At 40.3% G+C, this 13956-nt stretch overlaps 1 protein-coding gene across 1 annotated transcript in view; it reads left to right on the forward strand.

The window, feature by feature from the left end:
- The window catches only part of ARHGAP42 (Rho GTPase activating protein 42), a 1340395-nt gene that overhangs the window by 1252897 nt on the left and 73542 nt on the right, over positions 1–13956 (forward strand). Inside the window, exon 23 of the mRNA XM_044071941.1 lies at positions 13210–13289. Within this exon, the coding sequence (XP_043927876.1) occupies positions 13210–13289 (80 nt within the window). The remainder of the gene's footprint in view (positions 1–13209; positions 13290–13956) is intronic.

Raw genomic sequence — 13956 nt, forward strand, 5'->3', positions numbered from 1 at the left:
TTACCTTTTAAACATGATTAACTTTTTTGCAAAGTTCACTGAAGTCAAGGACAGCAACTATTCCATACACACCACTTATGTCAACGTCAAAACCATTGGCACAATCCCCCATGTATGCTTCATTGATAAGCTAACAGCATAAACCCTTACTTTGTTCACTGGAGAGCCAGTTGACTGAAAGGAAGAATTCATACATAAGCACTAAGCTACCTACCCGTGCAAGCAATTTTACCTGTCCAGTTTCTTTTTTTGTGCTTGAAATAACCTATCCCATTTGGTTATAGATCAGGCTTACCCATCCCGTGGTAAATAATTATATATTGCCTCTAATAAGAATGACTGTGATCATAACATAGATAATTTGAGGTGACCTATGCATGGGATAAAACATTTTAGGAGCTAACTCTGGCGATTAATAGTACAGAAGGCAGTCCTGGGGTAAATTATCTATTTCCCATCCATAGATCTAAGTTGCACTTGAAAATGGACAGGGATGAACTTTGTTTAATATGGATGTGGAGTCTGTTCCACAACAGAGGTATCCTGTGCAAAATATACCTGTCCCTCCAGACCATTCTGTTGATGCTACAGAAAAGGTTTAGATCCCCAGACTGAGCATTTCTGATGCCATTTGACTTGCTGATGTGCAGAAATCCATCAGTAATGGGTTGGAGAATGACTTGTTTGCCAGACACAGGTCATCTCTTAGCAGTCTGTAGCATACCAAGTATAGTGACAGGGGCTTGAGTTGTTACATGTAGGACATGTTGTTTAGGCCTGATATCCTTGTATCTCAGTGTGCATTCCAGTTGTTGCATGTGTCTGGACAGATATATGCCAAAGGGGGCATTATAGTCAATGATTGGCCTAATGAGGGCTGAGTAAAGGGTGACAATGACGTCCCTAGAGCAAGACACAATCCCCTTGTTTATAAGCTGTGCACTATAGAAGGACTTTCTTACACAGCAGACACATGTTGGTCAAAAGGTAGGTCACAGTACATATAAGTTCCCAAATCCCAAACAACTAGATCAACTCTTAAGAATGTATTGATAATGTGGTGGTTCTCTGGGGTAGATAACTTCTCGAAGGATACAATAATACAGAAAAAAACAAATTACTGTCTCAGAATAAAAACCCATTTATTTTAAAAGATGAAAAACGATAAATAGGTTAAGTGCTTTTGTCTGTAGCAATAGTCAAGATTTCATCAGAATAATACATTTTTTGCATTTAGTTTCAGACCATGATGATGACACCAGTCATTTGTTTGAGACAAGCCTTTCTGCATGATAGCTAAGTCATTTGGGGATTCAACAACTGCTCTTAACTTATAGTCATCTGCAAAGTTAAGCAGACAGGGCTCTTTGGTATTGCCCTTTACTTCAGAAAACTAGGTGCCAAACAGGAGATGTCCCAGCAGAGAACCCTTGGGAACTTCACTGGTGAATTTTGCAGGTAACATCCCCTGTTTTGATTATTTGCATCCTGTCTGTGAGCCAGTTGGCAATCCAGCGGGTGACATATGCATACACTCTCAAATTATTTATTTTTTCTACTATGCCTAAGTAGGGAATTGTGTCAAAAGCTTTGGCCAGCACAAGGTATGTGGTGTGCACTGTTTTGCCTTTATCCATTACTTTGTCACCTTTTCAAAAAGAAATTCACCAAGTTGAGTACTTTCTTTGATGAAGCCAAACTTTGGGGGGTCCTTTGTTTGGAGACTGCCTGTGTCCTGATTGATTAATTCCATGATAAGTCTTTCTATGGCTTTACACATGAGGCTGGTCAAGACTTATGGGTTTGTAATTGCCTGGGGCTGTGTAAGGTCTTCCCTTATGCAGGGGAGTGACTGTAGCCAATGTTCTTCATGTTTCACTGTTGCAGTCATTACATTTGGGTAATCTGCTGGAAGGTTGCCCTCAGTCGGCCTGAATTCCAAAGTCTTGGGTCCTGCATCAGTTGCTGTCTCCTCTTCCATGACGTCAGGTCATCAGGGGTATAAAACATGCAGCCACCGCCATTTTCGTTAGACTTTCTTACCGTGCGGTTCCCAAAGCATTTTGCAAGTGCCGATCGGCTGACTACTGAAATATTTGAGTTTGAGTTTCAGAACTAAAGTCTTCACTAAAGCTAAGTACCCCATTGGGGAAACTTTTTTCTTGCTTTTTACCAATGTCAGAAAAAGTTAATAATTGTATTAATTGTGAAAAGCAAATACTTCATAAGGATTTCCATTTATACTGTATTCCTTGCCTAGGCACTGATCACAACGTGCCTGGCTGTCAGTTTTGTGCTAGATTTAACCAACGCACTATTAAGCATTGGTATATTTTTGCATCAAATTATTTTGGAAACAGATTTAACTACCCAGAAATGTCGTCGGATAGTAATCCGACTACCGGAGTACATAAAAAACGCAAAGAAAAGGACAGAGAAAGGCAGTCAAGATCCAAAACAGGCAACAAAGCTTCTCCTAAGCCAGTCGCCGGTTCGCTGGTACTCAGTAAGGCACTTACGCAGCCCCTGATATCTGCTACCTTTGAGTCGCAGGCCTCTACCGACACCCATGTGGAGTCCGGCATGCCACAAGACACTCAAGGTATTGGACCGACGGATGTATCTCCCTCAGATGGGTCCAGAGCCACTGAGCAGGCACCAGCTTCAGAGGGTGATTTCAGACCTCAACATTTGTATATCAAACCAACGAAAGCTGCAAAACCAAAGACAAAAGCAACTTCTAAAACTAAAAAAATGATGCATGAGCCATGTGCACAGGCCTCTATGCCTAAAAAACAGATGATCAAAATGGCTGAAGTCCTTATTACCTTTATCAGGGGTACCCATCCCCCTCCCCCTCCTGATAAGAGGCCTAGGCAAGATACTGATTATGAATCTTCAGATCAGGTTTCTATTTCTTCTGATTCCTCTTCTGATCAGGAATTATGTATGCCTCCCTATGAGGATTCTGATGCTGAGGAGTCTATTCCATCTGCATCTCCTCCAGAGGATTATTCATTTGGAGAAACCTTGCATAATTTGAGGGAGCATTTTCACTGGGAGAGTCAAGATTTCTCGGAATCAAAAAAGAGGCTCAGGGATTTCCTTCTTCTCCCTCAGCACAGGCCTTTAGCCATTGCCCCTGTTTTAGACATTGTGGATGATGTGTTTTCGGAGTCAAGCTTGACCCCTGACTCCTTACCTCCGGCTCCCAGTAAGCCTGACAGATATTACAGGGTCTCTGACTCACATACATTTTTATTTAGAAACTCTGCTTCTAACATCCTGAAACTGTTTCACAGGGTCCAAAGGGAGTTAAGGCCTCAACAGCAAAAAATCCTACCCCCTCTGACAGAGATTCAAGGGCACTGGACAGATGGGGAAAAAGGTTTATACGTCTGCAACCTTGGCAATCAGGGCCTTAAACTGTTAATTTCATATGCTTAAGTACCAACATGTTATGGGATTGCTGAAACAGAAAATGATGTTGATTTCAGAATGTGCAGAAAATAGAAAATTGCAGGAATTATTGCATGCAGCTGAACAAGCTGGAAAGCATACTTTGCAATGTGGTTTTGATTCCTTAGAGGCCTCTTGCAGGGCCGCAGTTAGTGGATTGGTGATTAGGAGGCATGCCTAGTTAAAGGAACATAGTCTGCCTGATCATGTTAAAGCCAAATTACTAGATGCACCTTTACAGCATGATTCTCTGTTTGGTATTAAGGCAGAAGAGGTTTTAAAGAAAATGGAAGACAAAACTAAGTCTATGAAAACTGTTAAAGACTTCTTACAAGTGCAGCCACCAAGATTCAGTAGTCACTGGCCTACAAAAAACTGGTCCTTTCCTGTGTCAGACAGAGCTCAAAGGGGCAAATCCAAACGCCCTAAGGGTTCCAGATACCAGGTGCAAGATTCATACAGGTCAAAGCAATGGGGAGATAAAGCGCAAACCTACAGAAAGCAATCCCAATGACTTCCCTCTGCCTACACCAAGCATTTATCTTTTGGCAGCACCCATAGGGGGAAAATTTGGAATTTTGCTCAAAATTGGCAGTTAGTAACCCAGGACAAGTGGGTACTAAACATCGTATCACAGGGATACAGATTCCATTTCCACACTCTGCCAATGGCAAATGGTTGACCGGATCTGCCAAAAAATCAATGGGCAGAGGCACAGAAACTGGTTACGTCCCTCATGGATATGGGGGCCATTCAGACAGTACCAGAACAGGATAAAGGACAAGGTTTTTACTCAAGACTGTTCTTGGTACCCAGAAAGGACAAAGCCTGGCGGCCAATACTGGATTTATCAATTTTGAACACATACCTGGACATTCTGAAATTCAAAATGCTGACTGACTTTGCAGCAGCTTCTGCCCATGCTGGGCAAGAATGCTTGGCTGGTGACTATAGACCTAAAAGAGGCATACCTGCATGTTCCAATAAGACAATCGCACAGAAGATACCTCAGATTCAAGGCTGGCTTAATGCATTACCAATTCTCTGCACTGCCCTTTTGCTTATCTACTACACCCAGGGTCTTTACAAAGTGCCTGGCACCAGTAATTGCATTTTGCAGACAAAAAAGTATACAAATATATCTTTACTTGGACGACTGTCTCATTCAAGCAGAGAACAACAACGCTCTTCTTTGACACCTGGCATTTGTGAAAAGGCTTCTAACATGCCTAGGGTACACAATACATGAAAAGAAATCACAACTGGTACCCTCTCAAAAGATAACATTCCTGGGTGCAAGCTTGAATACAACTGCCCAGATGGCTTACCTCACACCAGACAAGCAAAGGCAACTGACTACTTACTTCAAACTGATGGCAACAAAAACCCAGTCTTCTGCAAGACAAATACGGCAGGCTCTGGGCTTCATGGCATCCTGCATCCTACTGATTCCATATGCAAGACTGCATATGAGGAAACTTCACTGGTACCTAAAATGTTTATGCAGTCAACATTCTCACAGTCTGGAAACAATAATTCCTCTCATTCCCTGCCTGCAACAGGAGTTTCTATGGTGGGCAAAGGCATGTCACCAAAACATGGGACGGCCATTCACTCTACCCCCTGCCAGCCAAACCATTACAACAGACGCATCAGATTATGCCTGGGGGGACCACATGGCAGGAAGATGCATTTGGGGCATATGGTCACCAAAACAAATGCATCTGTATATCAACCAGAAGGAGATGCTAGCTGTTCAAAATGCCATAACAGCCTTCAAGGACTTACTTCATCCAGGACAACTACTGATAAAGATGGACAACACCACAGTCATGTGGTATATAAACAAGCAAGGGGCCACACACTCATACCCCCGATGCAGATTAGCCATGGCACTGTGGGACACAGCTTTGACCTACCAAATACATCTTCAAGCTCAATTCCTGTCAGGAAAACAAAACACTCTGGCAGATGATTTAAGCAGAAACCTTATGGACCCTCACGAGTGGAAATTAAATCCACAAGTATTCAGCATGATAACAGAGAAATGGGGGAGCCCAGACATAGATCTGTTTGCCTGTCCTCTAAATTATCAATTAAAAAAATTCTGCACAAGGACTTATCACAGACAAGCACGGAAAGTGGACGCCCTATCCTTCAGTTGGAAAAACCTATCAGTTTACGCCTTTCCGCCTCTGCCTCTTCTCCCCAAAGTCCTCTTAAAAGTCAGACAAGAGAAACCAAAGATGATACTAATTGCCCCGGACGGGCCTCGCCAATACTGGTACCCAATCCTAAGGAACCTAACTCAATGCCCAGCTTGGACCTTGCCTCAAAGACCACATCTACTGTCCCAGCAAAACAATCAGATCCTGCACAATCAACTACAGACTCTGAACCTGGCAGCATAGCTGATCATGTAGTCATACAAACAACTCCTCTCAGTAATGCTGTGATGGATGTCATTTTGGAAGCCAGAAGGTCTAGTACTAGAAAATCGTATGCTGACAAATGGAAGAGATTCTGTGCTTGGAATCAAGCACAAGGAATTGATACAGCAGAATCAAATATTCCTCAGATATTGCAATACTTAACTGAGATGCTTGACAAAGGCCTATCTTTCTCATCAATTAAAATCCATGCCTCTGCCATTTCGGCTCATTACAATACAGAGCCACCAATCTTGTCTCATCCTTTACTAAAGCAGTATCTTAGAGGAGCCAAAAATTTAAGGCCTCCTAGAAGATCACCACTGCCTGCATGGGACCTCAATTATGTGTTGGAAAAGCTCACCCTGCCTCCATTTGAACCAGCTGAAAACAGCTCTGCTACTAGCAATTACTTCAGCAAGAAGAGTTTCAGAGCTACAGGCCCTCATGGCTGTAGAGCCTTTTATCATATTTTACCCAGACAGGGTATCTCTGAGGACAAATCCTACTTTTATGCCTAAGTTGGTTTCCAGTGTGGCTCTCAACCAAACAATTCATCAGCCAACCTTTTATCCAAATCCGCAGAACAAGGGGGAGAGAATTCTGCATTTCTTGGACGTACAAAGACAGCTAAGTTTCTGCTTAAGCAGGACTAAAGCTCTAAGAAAAACTGAGCAATTACTAGTGACATATGCTGCAGGATCAGAAGGCAAGGCTATATCAAAGCAGACAATTTCAAACTGGATAATCCACTGCATCTGTTTCTGCGACTTACACAACCTGTGCCCAAGGGCATTAGGTCTCATTCCACAGCTACTTCAGCAGCCTTTCTAAGGGGAGTTCCAATCAAAGACATTCTAGAGGCTGCTACTTGGAGTTCTGTTCACACCTTTATAAAGTGTTATCATTTGCCTCTCGACACTAAATCCAGGGCAGGCTTTGCCACTGCAGTTCTGCAGGGCCTTATAGCCACTCCTAATGCTGTTTAGCTCCAGCCTCCCAAGCATAGCTTTGGGATTCTACCCAAATGTAATGACTGCGACAGTGAAACACAAAGAACATAGTACAGTTGTGTACACTTACCATAAATGTAGATGTTTGAGTGTATTCACCTGTCATTCTGGAGTTTATCTTTCCTTCACTATCTTCTACAACCTATGTGGTGTATTTGCTTGTAGATGAAGGTAAAGTTTATATTGATGCATGTATATATATTTATATATTGTTGCTACCTTTTTGGGGGCACCTGACATCAGGGGTAAGAAAAACTAAAGAAAATGGCGATGGCTGCATGTTTTATACCCCTGACGACCTGACGTCATGGAAGAGGAGACAGCAACCGACGCAGGACCCAAGACTTTGGAATTCAGGCCGACTGAGGGCAGCTTGCCAGCAGATTACCCAAATGTAATGACTACAACAGTGAATACACTCGAACATCTACATTTATGGTAAGTGTACACAACTGTACTTTCTCCATTCGCTTAGTACAAAGTATGTGTAGCAGCTGAGATTGAGCAGTGTTCTTAGGGGTGTGACTAAAGCGTGCTTCTTGCTATATAAAATGCATCCAGGGATATTGTGAGGATTCATTGATGCAGTATTTTTAGCTTTTAGTAGCAGTTTTAGGATTTGGTCACATGTTTTTGCTGGAGGTAAATTTATTGGCCAGTAGGTTTGCTGTATCTTCAGCCTCAGTGTTGGTAGCACTGTTCACAGTCAGCCAGTACTTCACTGCATTGTATTTTTGAGATTACAAACATAACTAAAAAATGTCTTGTGATTGTATTTGGCTTGGATAGCTTTAGTGGGTTTTATTAAGCTCCAGAGTTGTTTGTTTATTTTGGTGAAAATGGCAGTAACATTTATTCAGACAGTAAATGTATTTTTTTGCCTCTGAACAATATAGTATTATTAATGCTGTCACACAGAGTTCAGTCTTGGATTTTCCCTAATTTGGCATTTACTTTTCAGATATTCAGCTCCAAGGTCAAGGCCTATGGTTAACTAATGTTGTAAATTATTGCAAACTGGTAGCAGTCATCTGCTGTCTATAAATACTCAGATATTGCAACAGGGGTTAGATTGTGCCAGCTCCTGGTGTAGTGACCAGAGTTTCAAGTTTAATTCTAAGAATTACAATGTTCTGTGAAATGTCCTCATTATACTGCATCAATGTCACTTCCCCCATAGACGCACACAGTTTTCAGAGAACTGAGTACCTACGTTAAAACACAATATTATTTTAATAATTATGTTCCCACCCTAATTCACAAATAATTCTATTTATCCCAGCTGTTCTCTAAAGGCATTTCATTTACATCAGAAGTTGTAATACTTATCCTTTGTCCTCTGTCACACCCAACACTCAACATAATGCCTCTATTGGCGTGGAAAAGATTCTTTACTAGTAAAGTCATGTCTTAAGTCTCTCTACTCAGACAAACTATTTGCCATCTCCCTGTACCCTTTTTTCCACAGACTTCCTTGTGCTTACCTATGCTTTACATTTTATTCCATTAAAGAGCCTACACTAATTCAAATTCCTTCTCCTTCAAAAAGTGAATGGCTTCTCATATACCAGTTCAAAAGACCTTAATCTCCATCAGCAAATAAAAGTTGTCAATGGCATTCCCATCTTTGAAAAAGGCTTCTCCTATACATCAGACAATATATTACCCTAGCCCTTTTGAGGTCAATCTCAAAAATTGGATGATTTTTCATAAACTCTGTGGGGCAACCTGTGCAGCTGTCCTTGAAATTGTGACAGTCACAACTGAAGTATAGCAAACCTAAATATGGAATACATCTTTTATTTGGTGAGGCTTCCATGGGGGTCATAGGTTCATAGGTAAATAGTAGGCTAGCTGCTTTTGTGGGCCATTTGAAGCCTAGTCAATTTCTCTTTCAAAGGTAAGAATCAAACCTTGACTTTGTGTCTGTGAGGTAAACACCTTAACAATTATATCAAACACCAGACCTTAAAGTAATGGAATGAAGTTTCAGACCCTGCACCCTTGACACCAAAAGGAGTAGCCTTAAACCACTATATTAACTGATTAGTTTATTTATAATTTTAGCTAAAAAGTGAGTTAAGTTCATAGATAAGTACTAGACCAGCTTCCCTTGTGGGCCATTTTTAGACTAACCGAGTTCCCTCAAAGGTGAGAATCAAACCCTGTGCCGTGTGTCTGTGAGTTAAACACCTTAGTCATCATTCCAGCCCCTGTAATTAAGTGTTCAGGTCTGAGCATTATGTCTTCACAGTAAAGCAACATGCATGAAGTACCCTTCAGTTGCCAGACGTTTGCTAAATTAAATATGGTTTTCCATGTCTCCTTTTCAAATCAGTTCTCTGCCAGGATGCCACCTTCATTCTTTTGGGCACAATCTTCTCAGACGCCGTATACATTTATGCACATACAGACATGGGCACACAAACACACACACACACACACACACACACACACACACACACACACACACACACACACGCACACACGCACACACGTGCTCACACACACACACACACACACACACACACACACACACACACACACACACACACACGCGCGCAAATCTTTGATCCCTATATCAGTTTCCTTCTTTTCTTGAATATTATATTTTTTCCCTCTTTGGGAAATTTTCAAATTTTGAAATTTTACCTCCATGTACTATTACCTTTATTGCACAAAAACATTGTTGGCATGATTCATAATTGCACAGGATAAAGTGATGTGTGTACAGTAAAATATATATCTGGCATTGTTTTGTATATTACTTGATGATACTGAAATATTCTGCTGGGCTCTGTATTACATTAGCAATTATTAATTTCAAAGGTGGTTATGGTCTGTCATGGGAAATCTGCACAAGCCACTGCGGACGTTGCAGTAAAGATGAATGCATGTGGTTTATTTTGTGTTTGGTGTTTTTCTTTTAATTAAATGCATTAGATATTTTTGTTTGTTTGTTTTTTTGCATGTTTGTTGGTTTCTTTGATGCTAGTAATCTAGTTAGCAGGTATTTCCATCATGGACCAACTTCCAAAACACTGGAGTAGCAACAGCACATCCCACTTAGAAAGAGTTTGGAGAATGGCTGACATACATGTGCATTTTCAGTAAGGCTCCCTCATCTCAGAATACCTGTTTGTGTTCTCAGATAGTCCAACCTCTCAACTGGTGTGGATTGCAACACCCTGTTCCAAATACAGATGGAGTTTCTTCCTCACCAAGTAAGCCTTGCATTTTGATGGGCTTTGCCAATGATTTAGCCTTGTAAACTGGTGAGCCTCAACGGTGTACAACTCCATATTGTTTAGGTGTTCATAGGCTTAGCGGTGTATACTAGGCTGTTCATAGGCTAAGCGGTGTATACTAGGCTGTTCATAGGCTCAGAGGTGTATACTAGGCTGTTCATTGGCTCAGCGGTGTATACTAGGCTGTTCATAGGCTCAGAAGTGTATACTAGGCTGTTCATAGACTCAGAGGTGTATACTGGACTGTTCATAAGCTCAGTGGTGTATACTAGGCTAACACCCACTAAGATTATTGTAAACCTAACCATGCAACCTGAATGTGTCACACAAGTTAAGTGTTTCAGACATTTATTTAGGGGTGATTTTTAGTTATGACATGATTTATGACTGCCTCCATCCATCAGAGACATAGGAGCCAGACCAGAGATACATTTTTGATTTCCCATTCAGTGATCCAAGTTACACATAAATAGTGATAGGGTGGGATTTTGTTTCTCATAGATGGGGACCTATTCTGGAGTATGTGAATTTTTCAAGATTTGTGTCTGCCTATCCAATATATCCTAGTTATATTGCAAGTGAAATTTAGGTCCATAGATCAAGTGGATCTGATGTGGTTTGTTTTGTGGATGTGCAAAAGGCTCATCAGAGTGAGGTCCAGGGATGACTTGCATGCCAGGCATAGATAATCTCTTCGAGACAGTCCACATAGGACATTGTGTTTATGCCCTGTATTTGTTTTGTAAGGAATCTTTGCAGACATGCCAGTTGCTGCATGTTTCAGGTCAGGTATGTTTCTGGTCAGGTATATTCCAAAAGGGGCATTATACTGAATGATGGGTCTGATGAGAGCTGAGTATAGTGGTATGGTGACTTCCCTGGACCTAGGTGCCATGCCCTTATTTGTAAGTTGAGCAGCATAAAAGGATTTCCTTACTAACATTGACACATGTTGATCAATTGCTGGGTTACTGTCTACATATATTCCCAGAGCCCTCACCAGTAGGTCAACTGTTAGGGGTGTTTTATTAATGACATAGTTTACCAGTGTGTCTGACTTCCAAAACAGTACTATAATGCATTTCTTGACATTCAGTTCTATGCTGTGGCTTGGGCACCAGTCATTTGTCTGTGTTAGACCCTGTTGTAAGATGTTTTCTTCTTGGAGAGACTCAGTGACTGCTCCCAGTTTCCAGTCATCCACAAAATTGCTTAGCCAGAGGCCTTTGACATCAGCCTTGACTTCATAGAAGTAAATGCCAAAGAGGAGCAGGCCCCAGCATGGAGCTCTGAGGGACTCCAATGGTGACCATCCTCTTTGTGGAGGTGGCCTCTCCATTCCAACTTTCTGGGTCCTATCTGCGAGTCAGCTGGCTGTTGAGCATGTTTTTATGGGATTTTGCCTAATTCTAAAAATTTGTTAACAATGCTAGAAGGGGGTATTGTATCAAATGCCTTAGCCAGGTCAATTATAGGCTGTATACACCATTTCACCCTTATCGAGTGCCTTGGTCGCTTTCTAAATGAAGTCCATCAGATTCAGTAGGCATCACCTTCCTTGGGCAAAGCCAAACTGGAATCGGTCCAATATCTGGTCTCCTATGTCTTTGCTGATCAGTTCCTTGATAATTCTTTGCACATAAGCCTAGTCAGACTAACAGGTCTCATGTTTCTCGGCTCTGCTGATGGTCCATCCTTATGAAGAAGAATGCCCTTTGCAGGGCCCCATTCTCATGTCACAAATTCTGTTTTGAGACTACAACTCAATAATAACTCCAGTTGCCCTGATGGGTCATGTTTTAGACTGTTCAGGATGCATCCTGGGATATTATTAGCACCCAGTGAGGCAGTGTTCTTAGCTTTAGTGACCACAGCCAGGACTTGCTCTGTATTCAAGCAAGCCTACTTCCCCTTTGTGAATAAGATGTAGAGCTTAGCCATTGACCATTAGCTTACATTGAATGATGACCAGCGTAGCCCTGTCTTTTGGACTCAGGTGTAAAGTAACATATCAAGCTGGGCATTTTACTCCATGCCCAAGACTTTTGGAATCAATCTCTATTTCAATAAATAATAACTCCTGTTTCTACAATGCAATTTCTGGAAGTTGAGGCCAAAATTTGAGTTAGGTGAAACACAGGACTTTGTCTGGTAATGTTTATGATTTGTCTTTGAAATGTCAAAATACTTATAGGCCTCCATAGTACATTATATGCTGATTTCCAAAAAGGTTTTCTGTTCTTCAGACAAATACGTTATTCCTGACATGTCTTGCAGTGAGAATGAATGTACGTAGTTTCTTCCTTCCTTCATTCTTATAATTTTTACAGTTTGCCTTTCAGTTGAACAGCTTCTGCAATAGCAATGTCATCATCTATTTACCATTTTTACATCACTTATATCCCAGAGACTCTCAGTCATTAATTCCCCTTGGATATTCATTTCCAGTGAGATACCTTATTATGCGTTTGTATCCTGACCTTTTTTTGATATGTCAGTTTTAATTCATCCGTTTTTTTTATCATGGCTTCTAACCCATTTAATGTAGTTATTTTAATTATTGTTATTGTATAGTTACTCATTTGGGATTGTACTACTTTAAAGTTCATTGTATGTGCAGCTTCAGTTTAAAATATGTCTGTGGAAAAATTGGCACAAGTAATTTTGGCATAACTCCAGATTATGTTTAGCATGTACTTAAATAATGTATATTGTTTGCAGTTTGCTGTCCTTTGATTTTGAAAGACTTTCCCCTTGATTTATCCCTGTTATTACACAGTTTGATATATTTAACGTTTGTGGTCAATCATAGAAGCAATCAGTTTTCTGACTGAAGTGGACATCCCAGGTTGCTAGTTTTGAATGTAATCTTAATTTGACTGTTTCAACAACATAGTAAGAAATAGTAATTTGTTGGCATATTCTGCAAAAGAAGATGTCATTGCAATTAATATGACAGAAAAAAAGGGTTACTTTGTATTAATTTTGCTTGGTATAGTACTACTTACTCATTTCATGTATCCTAGCTATTTCATTTAAATTACATTTGTCTTTTTCTAGGCAAGCCAAAGCCATGTATTCCTGCAAAGCAGAACACAGTCATGAACTCTCTTTCCCCCAGGGAGCAATATTTAGTAATGGTAAGCTATATTTTCATTTAGGAACAATTTCAGAGTAGAATAATACACAATTTAATGCAACATGATATTCAGAATAAAAAAAAAATAAACTGTTATTCTGAAAGCAAAAATGTTCTAATATCATTGGTTTCTTTCATTTGTAGTCCTGTTTTTTTAGCATAATCAATGACTTAGATGATACGTTTTTAATACCACTGATAAAGGAACTCATTTATTCATAAGTTATGCTTGCTGTGGTGTTTTTTCTTGTGTGCAGTTTACAACAGAGTTATGCACAAAATTTTTTTTTTTATAAATGCTCTTGCAATTAAGTCATTGTAAATCTAATCACATGCATTATTCAGTTTTCTAAAGTTTCATCCTCCTTTCAAGGTACTCTTCTAAATTTATGCTGTCATAGCTGCTTGAAAATTTACACCTATTTTTGCATTGCGGCATTAACCTTGTTCTGGTTACAAGACACTGTTTATCCCTTACTTTCAGGGTATAATACTAACCATCAGCAGCTGAAGTTATATAATATCTTATTCTAGTAAGAATAATGATATCATATGTTGTAAAGCTGTCTAGAAAGATAAACAACAGATGGTGTTTTGTTTTTCTTATTGTGCACTGTTGACTGCTCTGAAATAAAATAGAAAACAGATAATTATGGAAGTTCATGCTG

This window comes from Protopterus annectens, chromosome 5.part0 (genome assembly GCF_019279795.1).
Source record: "Protopterus annectens isolate FY-2018-M chromosome 5.part0, PAN1.0, whole genome shotgun sequence".
In the NCBI taxonomy this organism is placed as follows: domain Eukaryota; kingdom Metazoa; phylum Chordata; order Ceratodontiformes; family Protopteridae; genus Protopterus; species Protopterus annectens.